The sequence below is a fragment of the Canis lupus genome, chromosome 12 (genome assembly GCF_011100685.1).
Source record: "Canis lupus familiaris isolate Mischka breed German Shepherd chromosome 12, alternate assembly UU_Cfam_GSD_1.0, whole genome shotgun sequence".
Taxonomy (NCBI): domain Eukaryota; kingdom Metazoa; phylum Chordata; class Mammalia; order Carnivora; family Canidae; genus Canis; species Canis lupus.
The window spans coordinates 68,545,656-68,568,812 of NC_049233.1; the positions used below are offsets into that span (position 1 = coordinate 68,545,656).

General features: G+C 44.4%; 1 protein-coding gene across 3 annotated transcripts in view; it reads right to left on the minus strand.

Moving 5' to 3' along the window:
* FYN (FYN proto-oncogene, Src family tyrosine kinase) overlaps window positions 1-23,157 on the minus strand; it is a 211,762-nt gene that overhangs the window by 35,012 nt on the left and 153,593 nt on the right. For 2 of the 3 annotated variants that reach the window (XM_038554980.1, XM_038554981.1), the window contains 7 exons: window positions 22,537-22,794; window positions 18,891-18,987; window positions 10,500-10,598; window positions 7,398-7,501; window positions 6,253-6,402; window positions 3,393-3,557; window positions 39-218 (listed from right to left, as the gene is read on the minus strand). In XM_038554980.1, coding sequence (XP_038410908.1) covers window positions 39-218; window positions 3,393-3,557; window positions 6,253-6,402; window positions 7,398-7,501; window positions 10,500-10,598; window positions 18,891-18,987; window positions 22,537-22,783 — 1,042 coding nt within the window. In that variant the 5' untranslated portion in view covers window positions 22,784-22,794. Of the gene's footprint in view, window positions 1-38; window positions 219-2,829; window positions 2,986-3,392; window positions 3,558-6,252; window positions 6,403-7,397; window positions 7,502-10,499; window positions 10,599-18,890; window positions 18,988-22,536; window positions 22,795-23,157 lie in introns of all 3 variants that reach the window. The other variant, XM_038554982.1, reaches the window with a different exon arrangement.

Below are 23,157 nucleotides of genomic sequence, written 5' to 3' on the forward strand. Positions count from 1 at the left end.
AACAACCCCTGTGGGTCAACTGTGAGAGGGATCCCAACCTTTATTCATGTACTCGGTGACAATGTAGATTGGCTCCTCGGACACCACCGCGTAGAGCTGGACCAACTTGTCGTGTTTCAACTTCTTCATGATCTGTGCCTCCTCCAGGAAGGACTCAGGGGACATTGTGCCTGGTTTAAGAGTCTTTATGGCTACTTTTGTGTTTCCATTCCAGGTACCTGCACACATCCCACAATACTGAGTCAAATCAAAGCTCCTCTTTTGAAGGAAACAACAACAAAAAAGCTTTTCAATCAATAGCTCCTTACATAAAGTTAGAGTTTAACTTAAAAACTTTTTTTTTTCCTTTTTTTTTTATAACTTAAAAACTTAATCTCTCTTTTTTTTTTTTTTTTGTTGAATGAGGACAATCAAATGTAAGGACTCTGTCAAATATTTTCAACAGGAAAAATGCGTTTACCTTTGGCCGTATTACTTTTTTCTGATTTCGATATTATGCGACTTTCCTTTTCTGGGGCTCACTCATGTGATTACAAATTGTTACCAAAAGCTCTGGACACTTCTTTACAAGGATGAAAGCCCAAAGGTCATTAGAACAGGCCTGGCCATCCCATAGCTATCCCTTCGGCAGTAGAGTGAGCATGGAAGAAGCCATTTTATGAAGAGTGCCATTAAAAAAAAACACATGGCAACACACTGAGGATGTCTGGAAATTTCCTCTAGACTTTCAACTGTCTGCAGTGGATGGGCTACTTGACCGAGTCCTTGAACAGCTGATACATAGGTAAGATTACAAGTATGCTATTGAGCTTTGGCAAGAAGCTCACAGCCTACTTGTCCCATACTTCAACCAGGTAAGGAAAGTTCCTCATGTTAACTGATGGTCAGCCACAAGAACAATAGCTTCTATCAGTTAGAGTGAAAAAATTAAACAGCAGCAAAGAGGGAACAGAAGTATTTAGGCATAACATGTTAAAATCAAGTAGATACAGAGACAGGCCTGGTTTATGATCACAGGTTGCCTCATCTATAAAATATAGGAACGGAACTGGATTATCTTTTGAATCTCTTTCAGCTCCAGAATTAAAAAAAAAAAATCTAGGTTCAATGTGTATTCCATTATTAGTCTTATAACTATGAATTAAAACTCTAAGGGAGGGGCACCTGGGTGGTTCAGTGGTTAAGCATCTGCCTTTGGCTCCGGTCCTGGGATGGAGTCTCAGATCAGGCTCCCCACAGGGAGCCTGTTTCTCCCTGTGCCTTTCTCTCTGTGTCTCATGAATAAATAAATAAAATCTTTAAAAAAATCTGCTGAGTTAGATTATGCCTTTACTATTTGTAAAGAAAACTGGTTTAAATGAAGATTAATTTTTATATTTAATATAACTGATTTTAGAATTAAAAAATTCTGTAACCCTTGGGTACTCTGTTCAAGGCATGGTTCATATAATGACGACATGCAGCCTAGAAAAATCTGAGTTAGGAAAGAGCAGTGGCTTATAGAAGAGTTCATTCAAATTATAAAATATCTGACTGCTACATATAAGTGGAGAAGGTGACAATCTGTATGTAAGTGGTCTTTGCTATTTGAGCGCTGTCAGCATCCCAAAATTTTAAATAGAGATTTTTTCTTCTCTGGTAACAACCCAGTTAGTCTCACTGGCATTTCCACCATAACGTGGTGTTTTATGTTCAGTAGGAAACAAATTCTTAATAGTACAGCATAATGACTTCAAGTTGATAATTATGCATTTTGAAAATAAATCTTCGTGGAATGTCCAATTCTTCCTGACTGCATAAATGAATTAAAATCTTGGCACCCGCAACTTCAGTTATAAATTGAGCAGATGAAGGAGAGGAAGGCCATATACAGATATTCATATATACTTATTATATAGTAGCTTATACACACATATATGTGCATGTCTGCTTGTCTGTCTCTAACCTTACTGCTCTATCTACAGCTACGTAATACTTATTCCTTGCCAGGTTCTGTTCCAAGTGCTTTCCCTGTGCTAAATCTTTTAATGTTGACCACCCCTAAACACTTAGAGCTACACATAGCAACAGGTACCTATCTTTATTGTTTTTAATTGAATCTAAGAAAGGAAGAAGGCGGATTCCATAAGCACCAACATCTGTCTCACTGACGGAGAGATGTGTTTGGGTGGGGCCAAATTCAAGGATTTTCTCTAAGCCAAGCTGCCATGGACCAAAGGCTGTTATAAAAGAAGTGGGACGGGCCCAGGGCATTCAGCCTTATCAATGACACGACAACCAAATTAAGAGAGGTCTGAGTGGTCTACTGAGCATCCACTACGTGCAGGGGTTCTGGGTATATTGTCCATGTCATCCTCAATCCTGTGAAGTAGATATCATTCCAATTTTACAGATGAGGGAACTAAGGCTCAAAGACATTAACTTAGCCCCTTGCCCATGGTTAATCAGCTAGGAAAGGTTCAAATGCAGGCCCACTGAGAAAAAAAAAAAAAAAAAAAAAAGGAAAAAAAAAAGCCCATGGTCTTTCCCTATAGTCACCCGTCCATTGTATCTTACCTTCTCAGGTCTTAGGAAGAGGAAACAATGGATTCTTACTGTATTGGTTTCTCGTTCTGTGCACGCCTGCCTTCGTTAACCACGTGATGGAGGATAGAGGAGTACAGCGAAGTATTGCTGTACTCTCAAAATCTGGATGTCCTGTGCCTGACCGGCTACCCAGGTTAAATGTCTTGGTCCCAAAAACTGTGTGTGTGTGTGTGTGTTTGTCCCAAACTGTCTTTTTAATTGGCTCTGAGGTGCAGCCAAAATGCAATGCGCCCTCTGCCTTACCAAGCCACACTTCAGCGAAACACCCCTGACCCAGCTTCTTCTCCAGAAACAACGAATCACGTGCAACTTCCCAAGCATCTTTAGCCAATCCAGAAGTTTGTGGGGTACAACTTGATGCAATCACAGTTAAGTTAAAGCACAAACCATCAGCTTTGTCTACAGGAAAGGGAATTAATAAAGAAAACACAGTCCTTATAATCCATAATCATGCATGCACTAGGGAAGATGGAAGGTGACTTGCCCCTTAGGGCGACACTGAGTTCACTGGGCAAATGTTTGCACTTGAAAATGAAGGGCTGGAATGTTCCTCGTACTATCTTCTGGCTTATGAATTGAGACTCATATGATAGCATAATTTGAGCCATCTGCCAATCATGACCACTACTTCTCTTTTGGAAATTCTGGAATTCTGAAATCAAAATCAAATGTATAATTCCCCACTATTAGTAATTTAAACCTTCTTCCTTCCGGGTCACAAAGTCTTTATTTTCACCTTCCATCTTTGATGTTTGGGACTTCCCAAACGAGAGAGCTACTAATAGAATAATTGAGTCTCAGCATACCCATCCATACTTCCCCAAACTGCCCATTTCCCAGTCTCTTGATCAACTGCAGGGATTCTCGAGGGATTTCCCAGACATCTTTGGTTTTGACAGACAGATCGGTAAGCCTTGGCATCCCTTTATGACAGGGAACAACTAGGCGGCAGCAGAGACCTGCGGCTCTCTCTGATGGAGTGGAGACAGCAGCAGGAGAGGGAGAGAAAAGCAGAACATGTGAAACGACACTTAACAGTTGCACAAACCCAGCGAGCGCACAGCATTGCTCAAAACAGGGCTACGTCGGCGGAGAACTGCACGTATCTTGGAAGATTAGACACCACACGTTGAAACATGTTCATTGGAGGTAGAACAGGAAAGACATTTTAAACATGGACTGCTCCATGCCTCCAGGTAGTATATAGGCTACACACATACACAGGTACAGGTACGGCTGTTTTGGTTTCTATACTCGCTAACGAAGAAAAATGTTTTCTGTCCGAGATGCTAATGACATGTCTCTGGAGCCCTGGAGATCTCTCCAGTGACTTCAGAAGTTACCTTTGGAAGACAGAACATCAGCATGACTATCCTCTCCCTTTCTAATATCAAGGGTTCAGGGACTTTCTTTGGTTTGAACATATTTAAAATTGTGACTTTAATTCAGGATTTTTCCATAGAATGTTAGACTGTTACAAGCCAGGAAGACTGAAGATTATACCTGGCCGGGGAAAAAAGAGGTCACATTTCTCTAGGGATTTCTTTGGCATTTTAACTGACTCTATTCTAGCCGTCAGATACTCTTGCTTCTTTGATATTTCCCATTAAAAAAAAATCTTTATAACCGTCTCCAATGCATAATTTAGAAATCTGGTTTCAAAGCAGAAAGAAAGGAAACTGAAATCTGCAGAAACTCAAGGCTGAGAAAGAATCCTATTTCCTATGAAAAAAAGACAAAGGAAACAAGTTATCACTTATGGGCTATTTGGAATTTTTTCCCCTTCTCTCTTTTCTTTCTTTTTCTCTTCGTTTTTTTTCTTTTCCTTTCTTTCTTTCCTTTTTTTTTTTTTTTTTTTTAAGGAATATACCTTTTAGAATATAACAGTGGTGAGGGGAAATTGCCTAAATGTCAGGTTAAGTGTCTGCCAGGTAAGAAAAAGTAACAAAGAATAAGGGATCGGAGCAGTGACAAAAGCTGTAGAGCGCCTGGCGTGTGCAATGGACAGCGCCCCACCCGCCACGTCCCACCGGAGGCCCCTTGGATCCAGGGAAATCCTGTGGAGGGTGGTTGTCTTTTCTCCAGGAACCAGCCTTAAGTTATTTTTTATTCCTTTATGGTAGAACCAGGTTCTGAGATGTTTAGGCAGGAAATTATTTATGTGTCAATATTTCAGAGGCACTTTATTGCATGAGAGAGAGAAAGAGGGAAGAGGCAAAGCCAATATAAAAACAAATCTAACTTGAGATGGAATTTTTTTTTTTGAGATTAAAAAACGTCTATTGCTCTTCATATCCTTTCTCTCCTCCAGCTTTACGATGTTATTAACGTGCCCTTTCCAACACAATATTTTCAAATGATCCAAACCCTGGGGATCCTGCTGATGTTTGGCTGTAATGAAATATATTTCGGCATTTGAAAAATCCTTACATGTGCAGGCACTTTGAGTATGTCGCTTAAGCTCAGGGAGATATTCTGCTTCATTTCTCCCAAATATTTCATTAGAATCCATATAAACTAAACCTATCCAATGCCCTAATCAACGAGTACTCCAAGTCCTGTTAATTTTTCACTTTTTCATTAGTGCCCAGGATGAATCGATAGGTATTTCTTATTGCCACTTTCAAAAGATTGCTTTTTTCTCGGTGCTAAAAAATTATACACAATTTTAAAAAAAAAAAATGAGTGTGCACAGAGCAATAGTTGAGGTCAAGCCATGTACTATTTTGGGGTTTTGTTACTGTCCTGAAGAACAGTATATAATGTGTATATATATATATATATATATGTATGCATATATTATGTGTGTACACATAATACACACACACACATATACAGATCACAGAAAAAACTACAGGGATCAATGGGACATAGATCTGTATATGCATGTGCATCTATGTAAAAATCCACCTGTGTGTATATGTTATGTGGTGCGATAGCCTTGCTAATCTTAGAAAGTAATCGTTTTGACACTTGTATATAAGACCATATTCTTTACTAAAATGTGCGGACTGTACACCTAAATACCTCATAAGCATATATTTCTAGGAACAACACACTAACAGTGACCTCTGGGTGTTAGGACAGCGACTGATCTAGTTACTGTTTGTAAGCTGGATTTAATACAATAGCTATAACAGATCTAGGAGCTGTGGGCCACACAGTCTACATCTAGTTAGGAAATAGCCGAAGTGGTGGAGGAGTGGAACGTGATAAATGGACTGCAAAATGCATCTGGTCATGGGAATGAAAAGCATGTGCAGCCAGTCCCGTGAGTGCTGAGTGTGAACTGGGGACCCTCGACAGGAGCCCCCCCGCCCCCAACCGTGAGTTCCCTCCCAGACACTGCTCCCTCTCCTGTCACGGTTTCTGATTACAGACCCAGGGGAACAGGAAAAGATGACAACATTTACAATTTAACCTATTGCTTCGTACTTGAGAACTAGAATGTTTTAGAATCTTTTGACAAATGCGTGGAACTAATAACAACCATGGTAAAAAGACATCAACAGAACCTATTCAGCTAAGCCCCACCTTGCCTGGCTGCAAAGAAAACTATGCCACTGCTGACCTTGCTCATGCTTGTACCTCCTCCCCGCCCGACCTCCCTAGGAGCCTCCCGTTCCCTCCAGTGTCCCGGTGGTGAGTAGCTAGAGTCAGGGTTACCTGAGTAATGTTGTACAAGCTGCTGAAGTGTTTCAAACTGGGCCCGGGTGGTAATATAGTATCCACCATTGTCAAGTTTGCGAATTTTATAATGTTTGACATGGTCTCCTTTCATATCATCCCAATCTCGGATCGACAGTGAATAGGCACCTGGTAAATATGCAAAGCATTAGCAGCTCCAATAATTTTGAAAGCTCATTTGTTTTTTGGGTCTCACTTACCTGACTATTCTGATTAATCAATATGAAGAGAACACACACACGCATGTGTGCATGCACGTTTGCACATGCGCATCTGCACACATGCAAATGTGCATGCACACACACTCTTCCTACTCAGTAACAGAAGAAGAAAACACATCTTTCTTGCAAATGCCAGAAGTTATTAGCAATTAAGTCATTTTATCCTTGAGAATGAAAGCGTCCTGACCCTCTTCAGTACCCTAGTGTTGCCTAATATGGTATTAGACCCAACTCCCCTGGGGGCGGATGAAGAGAAACACAGACACACAGGCAGGCTGGGGTCTCTGTCCTCATCTTCCTTACCCCTGGAGTGCTGCAGAGGCAGTGGCCACGTGTGTTGAAGAAGGGTAAGGACCGTTTCTCTAGAAGGGAGCCTTCAGATTCCACTTCACTGTCTCAGGAGCACATAACCATGGCTAGTAGATCAAGCTAGAAGGCCACTGCTCCTCCTTTCCCTTGGCCCAGCTCCCTTTTGTGGGCTCTGATGTGTGGGTGGTTAAATAATGGAAGGCCAGTGGTTGGAGGAAGAGCAGTCCTCAGATTTGAAAAAACAAAAGGAATGCAAAAATAACCTGTAGGATTGGTGCCTGAGGAACCACAAGCTGTAGAAATCAGTAACTCTAAAGAACTGCCGTGAATTCTATCATCTTGCATGTCTGCAGGAGTGAAGCTGCCTGGCCCCTGTTTTGGGAGAAAGGGCTTGATTCTGAGCCTCTACAGTTCTTTTGGAGCTGTCTGTGGTTCTAGAGCCTGGGGGGGAAACTGAAAATAGGACTCTGCTCACAAGGTGGGGAGGATATGTGCCATTTAAAAATCCTTGTACGTTAGAGAGAAGCCTTTTCATCTGCTCTGACTAATCCACAGATTTGAATGACAACCAAGTTCTTCAACTCCTTATCTTACCTTTGGTGGTTTCACTTTCACGGATAAGAAAGGTACCTCTCGGGTTTCCAAAGGACAAAAGCTGTCGCTCAGCATCTTTTCGGCCAAGTTTTCCAAAGTACCACCTTTAAATGAGATCAAGGGAAGGAAACATTTTGTAAGGGATCATTTACAAAACTGCAGTAGTGATCCTCCTCACCTCCGATCGCATCCCTAGCCTTTCCCCTTCCACGTTTTCCTAGCCTCATCTAGTTCCCTTTCAGTCTGCTCCCGATTCCATCCCTAATCCATCTTTTTCAGTCTTTGAAGAAAATAAATCAGATTGGAATCGTGGGCGATTTTCCTTCTCTTCCAGAGGTGACAAGAACTGGTTTGTGTTAACACTGCCACCTGCATTCACAAGAAGAGAAATCTAAGACCTTGTTTTGAAATGGCAAGTGCAGCAGACCCTTTCCGTGCATGTCTATAAGACCCTGGATTTCTGAGCATAATTACAACACCTGGGAAATAACGAAACTGCAGCCTTAGTCTAAGTAAAGATCATTAATCAAGCATTGAAAAAAAAAAAGTCAGGATGGATAAAGAACAGAAACGTGATATTTTCAGTAACTTCGTACCTACAGTGATTTTGGAAAAAAAAAAAAAAAAAGAAGCTGTCAAGACTACCCCTAATTTGAGATGACTGCTGCCTTTGGATGCTTGCTTTCATGCTCTTCCTGGCCAGCAGGTGTGAGGACTTGTGTAAATGGAAGATCTGCCCAGCAGATGGGTGGGGATCTGCGCATGTGTGCTCTGGCTCAGCTGCAGGGACAGGTCACTACACAGTCAACGAGCACGGCCTCACAAACGACTGGCTGTTGCAGCTGTTTCCTATCCTCCCCGTGACAACACCCTGGTGCCGTGTGAGAAGGCGTCGCGTCAAGTCACCTCACAATCTCTGCTGTTCATCTTTTATCTTCCCTTCCGCTCTCTAGCCCTAACCATGGCTTGGCAATTAGCTAACGTTTCTGCAACTAGCTGCTGAGGGAGCAGCAGCAGGTGCCGTGGGAATCCACGACAGAATTCAGGAGAACCCCGTCGGAATCTGTGCACAGACACAATTTTAGAATATTCAACTGTGAGAGGATCCAATTTCTAAAATGAAATTTTAATTCACTATACTTGAACATAGCTATTATGTGTTCACTGTCAAATTCTTTTGTGAATGAAGGAGCCTCGCTGAAGATAAGAAAAGACACACTCCAAGCGAGCTCCTCGGTGACTTTTAAAGGCACCAGACTGTGCAACAATCCTAACTTAGCGCTAGACGGTATAAAGAGAATCACAACAATTATTTACGAGAAATGACTTTCTGGGTTTGCATCGGTTGCCGGATGAAAACGCAGTATAAATGCAAATGGTGGTGAAAAGAGAACAGTTGGAACAATGGGCTGAACCAAGACAATAGCATTTTAAGATAATGGTAATTAATTGCCTATGTAAAGCCATAGGCGTTATCTTCTTAAGATGCTAATTTATTCTTTAAGAACCACGTATTTTAAAAACTGACCATTACAAATATAGCTTAAATATATAGTCGGTAGGTTCTCAGTTAAATCAAAGTATTGCCACCTTTTAGTGGTACCTTTTATTCTGAAAGAACGCACAGATGTTGGCAAATCTGCCCCCCAAAATAAAAATTCAATACAAATTCCTTTATTCTCTGATGATAAAACACACTCCCTAGGAGAAAAAACTGAGTATTTGAGAGTGGGAAACAAAACCGGTCTCCTTAGAGCAAATATAAAGGAATTAAAGGCAAGACAGTGATCCTGTTGGGAATTTGGTTGGGGTGCACCGTCTAATCCTCCCCGTCGTGCTTAAACAAATCCAGGGCAAAATGCCATATCAGAGCCAAAGGATGGCGGGCTTCGTGGCTGACTCTCCTTGCCCCCCTTACTGGTCAGGCAAGGCCACCAGAAGAGGCAGATGCCCAGGGTGTCAGGGAGGAGGACAGGTTCCCCGGATCTGGGAGTCATGGGCCAGTTTTCTTTCCCTCAGTTCAGAAATGAGGGTTGCCACACGGGCCACTCTCATTAGTTCTCCCTTTTGGAAGCGACCATGACTCTGCGCAGGCCAGGAGAAGGAACGATGGTTGTCCCCTCTAGAATGCCCTCAGCCTGCCAACCATCTTCCCAGACCGGTACCAGTGAAGTCCTTGGTCTGACAGTTAACTGCGAGTCACGATTTACCATCACAGAAACCAACCAAGATGGCAACTCAAAGGAGAGGAGCATTTGAAATGCATCATCAGGGGATCCCTGGGGGGCTCAGCGGTTTGGCGCCTGCCTTTGGCCCAGGGCGCGATCCTGGAATCCCAGGATCGAGTCCCACGTCAGGCTCCTGGCATGGAGCCTGCTTCTCCCTCCTCCTTTGTCTCTGCCTCTCTCTCTCTCTCTATCATAAATCAATCAATCAATCAATCAATCAATCAATCTTAAAAAAAAATAAAAGAAATGCATCATCAGAGGATTCCCTGAGCTGTGGAACATGCCATAGGTGAGATATTTCTACCTGGGCATGGAAGGTATGTCTTCAGTACCCCCTTAATATTTCCCATTACTCTAAGAAAGAACTCAATCTGATCTTTGATAATTGTTTGCCTCCTTGATCACCCCCCTCCCTGTCCCCCTTGCCTTTCTTTTTCCCTCCCCACTCCCATTCTTTCTCCCTTCCTCTCTCTTTTTTTTTCCAGTGGACTATATTATAGGCTTAGAGCCTTGGGTTCACAGTAATAATATATGCTCTGGCCAGAATTGCATCACATTTTCCCGATTACTTTGTATCTGTGGCAAATACTAATACTAAATACTATTGGGTTTTCAATAGACTTGGGATGTAATGCTCCCTTTCAAACTGTATTGACGTATTATTACGTCAATAATAGTACAAGTATCCCACAGACAGGGCACAGGCCGCAGCACAACGCCTGGGAGAACATGGCATCAGCATACTCTCTCAACCCTGAAGTCGCTCTAGAGAACTTCTTCTCCCCGCAACCTGCACAAAGTTAATGGCATTTCACTGTGACAGCTAACTTTTAAAAGCAAATAGTTGAGTGAAAACAACAGAAACAAAACATACTCTTCTGCCTGGATTGAGTCGACTGGAGCCACGTAATTGCTGGGAATGTAACCAGTCTCTCCGGTTGTCAAGGAGCGGGCTTCCCACCAATCTCCTTCCCTGCAGAGAACAAGGAGAAAAGGAAGTGAGTGCGCAGATCATTTTAATGCCAACGCCGTTAGGGTATCAAAGACTATCTCTCAGTCATCTCATTGGCTGATTTCTGCAAATTCCAACATAGGCCTCTGCGAGGGTCATGCGGCTACCATCGACGTCAGCTGTGACTCGAATCCAGGGCTTGTCTCTCATCTCTTATTTAACTTGCAAATTAGGAATGTAGGACCCTGGCCACGAGGGGGTTCTCCTGGGGGGTGGACGGGCATTGTGCTTGGTAAGGGTCCCCAGCTTGGACAGAGGGGAAGGGTACTCGGCCTCAGGCTACGTTAGAAAAACCCTGTAACGAGGAACCAACTGGTAGTTATGGGAGGTGCGGGACGTGTGATCGTGGTAGACGTTCACGACACGTGCACGGGTCAACCGGCCACACTGTCCACACCGCACAACCTGTCACACCGTACACGACCCATCGCAAGGTACACAGTGTGGTGTGTCAGTGACATCTCAGCAGAGCTCGAGGAAAGGCAGAGCATGCACGGCCTCTGCTAATTTAGCTCACAGTCCCGCCGCGGTCGCACATCCCGAGGCAACCGGCATCCTCTGGTACTGCTGGGGAGATGCACACCGGTCGCCTGGCTCTAGTGTTGTTTTGCTCGCCACGGAACGGATGTATCAGAAAAGAACAGAACAGGGCAGCTGCCGACGGTCTGAGAGGGGAAGCCTGTCAGGAGGCCCAGGCCCGGATGAAAGCTCACCCCGGGCCTGCCGTGCTTGCCGTCAAGACAATGGGTCGAATCCTTACAGCACAGGACAGGCTGAGCTTGCTCAGAGTGTGCAGCCTGCGGTTCGTTCCTCGGCCGCCCACAGCGCTGACCTGAGTCTGCTGGGCCGGAGGGAAGCGTGGGGAGCCGCGTGCGTGCGGGTGCACGGGGGGAACAGACAGTGGCCGGGCCTGAGGTTGAGTCTCAGCGCCGCGGGACACCCAGCGTTCCAGGAGGCGGCCTGGCCTGTCTCAGCCTGCGGGTGGGGGACAGAGGGCCGTGCTGCAGGCCTGTAGCGCCCCATCAGCTTAGGACAAGACGGCTCAGGTTGGCGGTGAGAGGTCATGTGTTTAGGCTCAGGGCCACGGATGTGTGACGGAGAGCGCGGACGGAGCGTGTGCCCCCTCCACACAGCGGCGCGGGGCTGCGGCCCCGCCAGTGCGACACCCCCAGAACCTGCACCTGCCCGGGCCAGCACCCTTCAGCACCCCGGGCCTGCCCGATTGCTCTCCAGCAGGGGTCCGGCGCCGTCTCGCCTTCCTTTTTTGGTCCATGGAGGCAGCAAGAGAAATCCCTAGCCTTTTTTTTTTTTTTTTTAAATCATTTTATGGCTGGACTCTGTGTCAAAACCCTCAGCCATAAAATGATGTTGTGTGTTGGCTTCTGGCCCTGGTCAAGATCTCCCTCAGACTGACAGCATTAGGCAGAGAATGACCAGCCTCTGTATGACCAGAAGCCTTACTCCAGAGCCCCGTTCTGCAGACTGATTCTGCGTGAGGTGACTGATGAGCAGTAACTCTAGATAGAATTTAATAAAGCAACAGACAATGATGACAAGCCCACACGTATTCTGGGTGTGGTTTTGGGGGCAGTGCTTGGTGGCACTGGTGGCACAGAACAGCTCATGAGAAAATGGGGTGCTGGCAAAGGCTTTTAAAGACTCTCATGTCTGGTTGTTTGTTTGTATGTTTTTTAAGATTTTATTTATTTATTCATGACGGACATAGGGAGAGAGAGGCAGAGACACAGGCAGAGGGAGAAGCAGGCTCCATGCTGGGAGCCCGACGCGGGACTCGATCCCGGGACTCCAGGATTGCGCCCTGGGCCAAAGGCAGGCGCCAAACCGCTGAGCCACCCAGGGATCCCCTGGTTGTTAGTTTTTTAATTAACTTATTTATTTTAAGAGGGGAGAGGCAGAGGGGGAAGGAGAGAGCAAATCTGAAGCAGGCTCTGAGATACAAGGCTCCATCCCACGACCCTGAGGTCACATGACCTGAGCTGAAACCAAGAGTCAGACGCTTAACCTACTGTGCTACCCAGGTGCCCCTAAAAGCTTACGTTTTAATTCACTTTTCGGTCTTTCCCTTTTTGAGCCTGTTTAACAAATTTAAACAGATACATCCACCAAAACGGGGAGATAACTTCTCACACCTAGGAAGCCCTTTGTTAATCAATCTTAAATTTAGTTTACGTCCAGATCTGTCTTATGAAATGACTGGTATGTACCAAAGGATATGTGTGCATATGAACACCTGTGGACCCACACCCGACCGAAGAGCTGCGTCTTTACTGATCATATGAAATCTACTCCATGCTGTTCCCCTATTGCATTCCTCTGCCTTTTGGGGCTCACATCACGAAATTCAAACTGGTTCATGTTTGAACAGTTTGTATTGGTTTATCTCTGCGTCCTCCAAAAGAAATACGCGCCCTTGTTCAGTACATCACCTAGGAACACATGTGGAAGTTGTTTTTTTTTTTTTTTTTCCTTTGGGACACATGCTAAGAAATGGTTTTGGAGGCTTTAAAATGGTGACATGTTTACTGCTCCGAAATTCCACTAGATGGAGACATTTCATTATTAAAAAGAATAACAATACCCACCACCTCTCCACCCTCTTCTTTCTCTCTCCCTTACTCTACTTCCCAAACCCCACACCCAGGAAATGCTCCAGAATAGCAAAAAATCAAGAGCTTTCAGCAGAAGCTTATCTTTTAGTGCAACCTTCATCAAGTGAGTTCTAATCGACTTAAATGAAGAGGAAGAAAGTCTAATATCAGGGTTGGGGAACATGGAAATGTCATCTGAGGCAGGAAGCCAATACATTTTTTGGGGCAGGGACAAGCCCAAGTCTGATTCAGATGATCTGGGATTAATCAAGTAAGGTCGACTCTTGGGACGCCTGGGTGGCTCAGCAGTTGGGTGCCTGCCATTGGCTCAGGTCATGATCCCAGGATCCGGGATCGAGTCCCACGTCGGGCTCCCCGCAGAGAGCCTGCTTCTCCCTCTGCCTGTGTCTCTGCCTCTCTCTCTGTGTCTCTCATGAATAAATAAATAAATCTTAAAAAAAAAGAAAAAAGTAAGGTCGACCCTTGAACCACATAGGTTGAACTACACAGGTCCTCCTGCATGCAGATCTTTTCCAATAAAACCAGTAAATGTACTCTCTTCTTAGGATTTTCTTAATAACATTTCCTTTACTCTCATTTTATTCTTAAGAACATTGCATATAATACAGATAACATAGAAAATGTATGTTAACGGACTGTTAATAGTCCTTACCTGTTATTGGTAAGGCTTCCAGTCAGTACTAGAAGATTAGAAGTTAAGTTTTTGGGGGCGTCAAGGTTAGATGCAGTTTTTTGACAGCATGTGGTGAGTGGCGGGAGCTGGTGTCCCTAGCCCTCCCCCATTGTTCGAGGGTCAACTATAATTTCCCATTTCAAACCCAGCATTGATGTCTCATTTTGGTGTTGGCACCTAGATAGTTTAGCACAGATTAGAATCCAACTATCAGCTCATCTTAAAGTCATGTATCAGGAATTCATGATTTTTCTTTTAAGTGACTCCATTAATCTCACAAGGGTTTTCAGTTACTCATGAGAAAGATAAAATTCTTTTTATTTTTTGAGGCCATCTAGGGTCACTTTTTCCATCAAAGGAGATATAAGGTGACAAGGCAACAATGTATTATATAGTAAGCCTCACAGGTTGTGCCCAGAAAGGCTGGTAGACTCGAAATATTAAAAATAAATAAAATAAATAAATAAATAAAATAAATAAACAAAAGCAAAACAAAACAAAAAAACCCCCAAAACCTTTGAGCAAATGAATAAATCCTCTTTTTAATACATTAGAGGCCAATTCACCCACAGATAAATGATACTTTTTATAAATCATTCACCTTGATTCAGGAAAACAGAATCTGGACTATGGTACTTTCTACTTCTTGAATTATTGTAATGAACGTTTTCAAAACTGCACTTAAAAAAAAAACCACCTGTTCTTACAGTTCAGATTATTTCATGAATTTAGAGTTGGTGAGGTTTTTCTTTAACTGTTATCTTGTTTTGATTGAAATATGTGATTTAAGGCTCTGGTTTAGAATGACTTTTAAGTTTTTATAGCAGCTTCCCCTCGTCCTCTGATTTATTTATTTTTCGTCCTCTGATTTAAAGACTTATTAAGAGAGCCTGTTTTCAGTCCCCCAATTTGCTCATAAAGTTTGTTGGCCCCAGGAGCCTAGGGCCCTGATGCAGCCGGAAGTGGTGTTTGCAAAAAGAAGTTGGTCTGGTCTGTTGAGCTGTGGAGCATTTTTATTATAAATGCTATATTATTTTCAAATTTGGTTACTGTCATCTTACTGTCAGAGTATCCGTAACAATTCTATTGTGTGCTTGGAGGGGACTGTAAACCAGAATTTCTCCTTATCAAGATGAAAAGAACTTTGCAGGGAGTCAGTACCCTAGGCACTATTCCACTCTGTGCAACATGTATATTGTATTTTATTGATTTTTTTTATTTATTTATTTATTTATTTATTCATTCATTCATTCATTCACTCATTCATTCATGAGAGACCCAGAGAGAGAGGCAGAGACACAGGCAGAGGGAGAAGCAGGCTCCCTGCAGGGAACCCAATGGGGACTCGATCCCAGAACTCCAGGATCATGCCCTGAGCCGAAGGCAGATGCTCAACCTCTGACCCAACCAGGCGTCCCTGTATTATATTTTAAAGAGTCACTAGTTTTAGGTGGTAAATCACTAGTCATGAAATGTGAAAATAGGGAATAAAATAAGATGAATTTAAATAGTTTGCTAAATGGGCTCAAGTTTAATAATGTCCAAATATACTGCACTGAGCACTTGTAGTAGGTCGGGGAAGAACCCTTACCCCATGTGGGGCGGTGGTGTCACTGGCTCTGGGCCCATGGCACACAGGGGTACCACATGCTTCCTGCTGCCCTTGAGAACACAAAGGCCAGCCCTGCCACCTCCCATTTCTGCCTCCTGACAGGGTATGGGGTGGGAGGGCACACTCCCTTGGAGGAGAGAACAGAGCACCGTCCCCCTCCCCGCCAGCGGGGGAGCCGGGGGCTGGGAGAGGCTGGGGGAGGGGGCTCCTTCTGCCATCTGGTTCCCAATTACTGCTTGGTTTGTCCTTCACAATTTCCTCTTCCCCGTCATTACCCTTTACTTCAAGATACTGTATTTGTTGTAAAAATCTTATTTTTTTCCCCCGACAACCTTGAAAAAGGGCATTTAAATGGCATGTAGGATGAGGAATTCCACTGGCAAGAAGGAAGAACATTAAGGGTGAAAAAAAACAAAACCTTTGCAATATTTTCTTCTAAGAGAAGCGGGCCCGAGGCTGGAAGTCTGTAAACACTAAAGGCCATGCATGCAAATCCTCAAATACAGTCTGAGATAGACTGGATCCTCCTGGACTGTTTCTCCAAAATTTCAATTGAATGCCACTGTATATCCTATCCAGATGAACGAAGGAAGAAGTCACCAGTTTGACCTTGGCGAGGACTGGCTTTCCAAGTAGCCTGTGATCCAATGTGTAGATACCCTGGCAGTGTGGACAAAACCCGCAGAACAACAGCTGTGTGGTACTCCCTACCGCTTCTCAGTTCTTACCTTTCGGAAGTTGGTTAAAAGTTCCAACCAACTTCGGGACTGAGAGAATATTACACAGGATGGGGAGGGGAAGTGGAGGGTATTTTGGAATTTCAAAGTAAGTAGACTCTAAGGAGAAGCATTCATCTGAGAATCAAACTAACAATAAGGAATCACAGATCAGAAGAGATCAAAGCCAAATTCCCCTCTTCCCCGCCAACCTTCCAAACTTTCATGTATCTTGAAAGGTTCAGTCCCTTCTGGGGTGGGGGGTGGTCCTCTGGGCCCTTCTAAGACTAAACCTGACATGGTCCTCAGGATGCCATCCCCACACCCCACCCTCGGCTCCTCTGTGCACCTGGGAAGCTCCTTAACTTGAGCCTCTGGCCCCTCATATGTCAAACGATGACACCGAGGCGCATCTCAGACAACTGCCATGAAGAATAAATGGGAACATTTGCAACTTGTACATGGCTGGTGATAGGAGCCTTCAATTAATGGCAGCTGTTTGCTATTTTTTTTTTTTTTAAATCTCTGTGGCTATAAGGGGGCTTGTAGGGAGCAGGTAATGTTCTTCTGGCTCTCAGTGCTGGTTGCACAGGCATGTTCAGTTTGTGCAAATACAGCAAAGTGCACACTTTTAAAACATTGTGGTAAAATATGCACAGCAAAATTTACCATCTCAACCATTCTTAAGTGTGAAGTTGGATAGCACTAAGCACATTCACATTGTTGCATGACCACCACGCACACTTCTGATATGTCGTTTTCTGTATTTAATTAGTTAAAAAAAAACCCAACCACACCCATTAATGATGACAATAATACTAATTAAAAATAGTCCCAACAACCTGGTGGCTCCTATGTAGACACTGCTTTCTGAGGTCCAGTGGAGTCACTAGTCTCTTCTGGGGGGAATCTAGCTCTTGTCCTTGAAAGGCGGTGTATTCTGAGTGTTGGGGGCATCCCAGGGAAGGAAGGATGGGGCTTCCCAAGGAGGCAGTTTTCAGGCCTGATGGAGCTCCCTATGACAAAGGAGTTCCCTATGTCTCTTTCCTAGGACAGGGATGCCCTGGGGCGCCTCTCCCTCCTCTTGCTCCCCTCTCTTCTCCCTGGAGCTCTCAGCAAAGCTGAAGAGCCGGGCTTTGACTGGTCCTTCTGCCATTACAGTTTGCTCAGGGAATGGAGTAGGGAGCAATTGGATCTGGCGGCACAGAAACACTTCCTGGCAGGCCTTCAGCCTTGGAGTGGCATTCCTCCCAGGTCACTGGGAAGTGCTCACAAGGAAAACTTGAGGAATGGGGAGGAGGCCTGAGTTGCTGATGGACATCATCATTTTCCTTTTTTTTTTCTACTGGGGGGAGGGTAGAGGGAGAAGTAGAGAGAGACTCTTAAGGGCTCCATGTTGGGGCTCGATCTCACAACCATGAGATCGTGACCTGAGCTGAAATCAAGAGTCCAAAGCGTAAATGACTGAACCCCCAGGAGCCCTTTGTGTGCGTGCGTGTGTGCGTGTGTGCGTGTGCGTGTGTGTTTTAAGTAAACCCTATCCTCAATGTTGGGCTTGGACTCACGACTTCAAGATCAAGAGTTGCATGCTCTACTGACTGAGCCAGCCAGGTGCCCCCACCACTATTTTCTTTGAAGCCTGAAGTTTTCAGGCAGCCACACTGCCTTAACCTAATAGGGGCAATATTTAAAAACTAAGGGAAATCTGTTTCCCTATATGTGATGCCATATATACCTATATTTACTCTTTTTAAAAAAAATTATTTATTTTTTCATGAGAGACAGAGAGAGAGAGAGAGAGAGAGAGAGACATAGGCAGAGGGAGAAGCAGGCTCCATGCAGGGAGCCCAATGTGGGACTCGATCCTGGGTCTCCAGGATCACGCCGTGGGCTGAAGGCAGGTGCTAAACCACTGAGCTACCCAGGGATCCCTATATATACTCATCTTAATGGAGATATTAAATGTAGTGAGTGAAAACTGAGTGATTCTTACCCTTGAAATTTCCCCAATGCCTGTGTAACTGTTGTTCCTACTGGTCACGTCTAAAATGCACACATTGTAGTCATACACAAGTGGGCGAAGTCACTTCTCCTTCCATCTCACAAAGATTTCAGTCACTCGCAAATTTTCACTATGGGGAAACGCCTCCACAGGCTTCACCAATTGGAATATTTAACAGTTTTGAAAACAGAAGGTACTTGTTACCAGCTCTAAGTGAGGGCTCAGCTAGTGCAACTTGTGAAAGGCAAAAAACAAAAACAAAAACAAAAAAAATCTCTAGGCAGAGAGAGAGAGGGTAATGTGGGTAGCCAAGCTTTGTGCCAATTATCTGAAAATGCAGATCTGCAGGGGGCGGTATGGGAATTTTTCCAACCTTTGAATCAAAACTATCAACTCTGCTACTTTATGGTGTCCTCCAAAAAGCTCCTTGGACACCATAATACTGCACTGATTCATCAATTCTTCATAAGTTCAGTATCTACTCATTAATGAGGTTAGCAGGTGTTCCTTTAGCATTTCAGATACTAAAAAGACACAGACTGGTAACACAAGTATTCTTTCCCAATCTGAACATACTCCCCCCGCCCCCCCCCCCCCCCCATTTCCCTCTCCGAACTTACGAGCTGTTCAGTATTTGGAATTTCTCTCCTTTGTGAAAACTCAGGTCATCTTCTGTCCGTGCTTCATAATCATAAAGGGCTACAAACAGGGTCACTCCTGAGAAAACAAAATCAAAAGGGGAGAGATTATTACTCAAGGGGAAATTCATTCCAAGAAATTAAATCTTCACTCAAATCTCATTCTCAAAAACTACATCTAATCAGCACTGATAACACAGTGCGGTGATGTGATTAATGTGTGATAGCAGAGTTGCAGGGCGGAATTTCTGCCTCGGTCTTTGTAGGGGAAGCATTATTTGACCCGACCAAAACCTAGAGCTGGAGGTGCACTTCTCTGTGCACCTCTGAATGAGTCCTCGGGAAGAGATGGGCATTAACATCATGTCCACAGCCAAGGGGGCAGCAGCAGTGTTACCGCTCAGATCTGCGGAGGTCTGCAGCAATTAAAGACATCTTTTATCTGACACAAATTCTCCTCCTCTCAGGAGCCCACGTTAGTCCAGGGTAAAACAGAGCACTTCTTCCCATGACCTGACAGTAATGTAGAATGTAACAGGAAACTCCTTCTGCAGCCTGGGACTGAGAAGACCTACTCCATTAAGTTCACCCCAATTAGACGATGTCTTGCTCTTGGCATCTGCAGTTGCTCTGGGACTCCCTCTCTCCTATCATAAATTTGCCTATCCTTGCATTGATTTGCACTTATTCCTCCTCATACCCACTCTATGTCTTCTTATCTGAGGGGCTCCCCACAGAGGCCCCTCCTGCTTTGCGCAGGTCTGGTGTCAACTATGACAAATCTCCAGCATCCCATGTGGCCTAGGACCTCCTTCATACAGTAGGCAGACTTCTAAGATAGTCCTCAAGGACTCCAACCTCCTGGTATTCATGCTCTTGTGTTATTCCCTTCCCTGGAGTGTGGGCAAACCTAGTGACTTGCTTCTAACCAATAGGACATGGCAAAGGTGATGGGACGTCCCATGAGTGATTAGGCTCCAAAAGATTGTGATTTCTATCTTCCCAGCAGACTCTCTGTATTGCCACTTTTGGCTTAAACACTTTGATGAAGTAAACTGCCATGTTGGAAAGGCACACATGACAAAGAGCTGAGGGTGGCCTCTGGCTGAGAGCCAACGAGGAACTGAGTCCTGCCAGCACCACATGAGCTTGGCAACAGATCTTTCTCAGTTGGACTGTGAGGTGACTATGGCCCAGCCAATACACCTTGATTGCAGCCGGTGAGAAGTTCTGAAAAGGGGGATCTAGTTAAGTTATTCCTGGATTTCTGACCCACAGGAACTGTGAGATCATAAATATGTATTGTTTTAAAGCTGCTGAGTTTGCGGTATGTTATGCAGCAATTGTTAATGAGTACATTCCATTTCTCGGCTCTCTGGCTCCTCATTTGGATCTCCACACATTTCACAGTGCCTGATGTGGCCTAAAGAACGCACAACATGGATTTCACTCTTTACCAGGCTGCCATTTTGCCACGTTGGTAGTTCCGAGGGAGCACATGTGCCTTTGGGACTATTCAAAAACCAGAGAAGGAGCTGGGGCTTGTTTTTCTACCCCATCCCAAATGGGGCTTCCTATAGGAGACCTGGCACCCAGAAGGTCTGACCATGCAAAGCAGCAGGGCTCATTTGGCAACTTTAAATTTCTTTGAAAGCCTGAAAAAGAGACTGGCTTAAAACAAAGAAGTGGAAGCCTATAAGATCATGTCTGTTCTCACTGAACACTCTATTAACAGATTCCTTTTGTTACATAATTTAAAAACAAGCCCTAGCTCCACCGTGAGGAAGACAAGGCACATGAGGGCGGATACTTCCAATCTCCCACTATCTCCCCTGCATCAGCTGGCAAGTTCTTACTGGGGTTTTTAATCTTCTAAGGATGGAGGGGAGAGTCAAAGGAGGTCACAGGGGCACACAGGCACTGTTCTTGGCCTTAAAGCACTAAAAGCAGTGGCGGAGAGACACACATGCACACACAGCAAAGCCAAATAATACAAGGCCTGAAGAGTGTGCCAACATTTGGGAGTACTATGTTTTAACTTCCAAATCTTAAAAGGGACCAGGCAGCCTCATACTAAGATTGTCCCTAACTACAGTATAGACTCCCATGTTCAAGGTGAGTAGCCCTTTCTAGTGACCTTATGAATGACACCTGCAGACACAGGGATTCATATCCAGCATTCATGAATGAATGAACAAACAAGGTCGATGTCTGCGTCAGCAGAATTCAGTCTGGTTGGCAAAGAACTCAGCAGGCACAGAAGTGTGTGCTGGTGCATTTTTGGCTCTTTTTTATCCCCCTCTTGTATCCTCAGAGACAGACTTCCATAAAATGCCTCCTCCCTTCCTCCCTCCATTCCAGGAAGGTAGGAAGGATAGGTGAGTGTACTAACATCCACTTGCTCATGTGAGGCTGACTTTAAAGAGAAAGTTGGAACCACTACAATATAATGATAAAATGCCCAAAACTCTGGATCAGGCGCCTTGGATATAACTATGCTGCTTTATCGTAGGCAGAGGTGGGGGTAAGGGCAACAATCAACCAAACCTGTTAATGCCTCAATAGGGCCAACTCCCCAGGTAAAAAGGCACAGTGGGTTCTTATATAAGACATGATGAGCCAAGAGCATAATTGGCTGATGTACATTTCTTTAAACTTTTCTAATAAACAAAACAGTATGGAACAAATAATGTCAAATATCTAGTTACCATGATTCACATGCTGGGAAGAAGATTTGGAAGGCTAAGGATGCATGAGATAACTTACAAATATTTTGCAAAACATATGTCTGAGAATGTATGCCAGATATTTTATGAAGTATTAGCTAAGTCAGCAAATGTACATGGCAGTAAAACAGAGCCTTGTGGTGGGAAAGAGAAGGAAACTTAAAAAGCAAAACAAAACCAAAGCTGAGAAGGATCCCTTAAGGATACATGAGATTCGATTTTAAAATACAAGAATACATGATATACTTGAGGGCTGATAAACTCAGTCATATGGAAGATGATGGGAAGATCAGAAACAGAATTAACGAAGATGAATGGCCAAAAACTAATGCTACCCAATGTCTGCACTGGCTGGGAGGTGCCAGTGGAAGATGAGAGAGGTGCCAGGTGGAAGATGAGGGAGGAGGTGCTGCCCCCACCCCCCCCCGCCCACAAAGTGGCTCTTAACTGAGGGGTGGGAGGAAGTGCACTGATATCTGGAGAACTCAAAACATACATTCTCAGATCCAGTCCTGAAAGCTTCTGATGCAAAAGATCTGGGATGGGAATCAGTATTCCAAAAAAGCTGTTACTCAGCCAGCCACGGTTGAGTCTGCCAGTCACGGTTGAGACCACTGACTGGCCTAGACTACCTTAGCAGAAGCTGTACCTCTCAACCCATGCAGCATCCTCACAGAGCAGCAACCTGAGGTCCCCCTGTACCACTATAGATAGCATTTTCATTTGTCCATCAAGCTCTGGTTTTGTTTTTTTTTTTTTTTTTTTTTTTTTTAATAGCCCTTCATCTGCCTTGGATAGATGGGGACTGATGAAAAACCGAATGTTAAATCCTTTGTCAAAGGGAGCTGCCTGGAACACAAATGTTCAATTGACAAAAGAATTAAGAATGGCTTAATGCTTACCCGTTCCTCCCCTGGTACGCAAGGTCCCGGTATGAGATGAAGAGTTCACACCCCCAAAGACAGTGAGTCCTTGGCCTCCGGCCGCGTGGAAGTTGTTGTAGTTTGGGATGGAGGTCACGCCGAAGCTGGGGTAGTGCTGAGGAGTGGGGTCTGTGCCATAGCGGTACCCGGAGCTCTGGTTCAGGCTGCCATCCCTCTCCTCTGTCAGTTTTGTTGCTTCTTTATCCTTACATTGCACACAGCCCATTATCTAAATTCCTGTTGAACACAAAAAGGAAGCATGTGAACTTGGATGCTCCTCAGTTGCTGGGTTGCTGGATTAAAGAGGAATCATTTGTCAGGCTCACGCCTGGCTATTCAGGCCTGAAAGGGACATGAGGGAAAGCAGTGGCTTAGGTTGATGGTTAGAAGCAATCTCATGGCCTTTAACTTGACAATCGCATTTGTTCCCCATCTGCTCTAGGTGTCGGGAACCACACAGGGTATGGTTACCAGGCAGCAATTGCCTCGGATGAGGCCTGCACCCCTTAAAATCCTCTAACATCACACCCTGCTTAAAGAGAGTCCAATACTACATATTATGCTTTTATTTAGTCATCTAAAAGAATAATGTATGCTCTA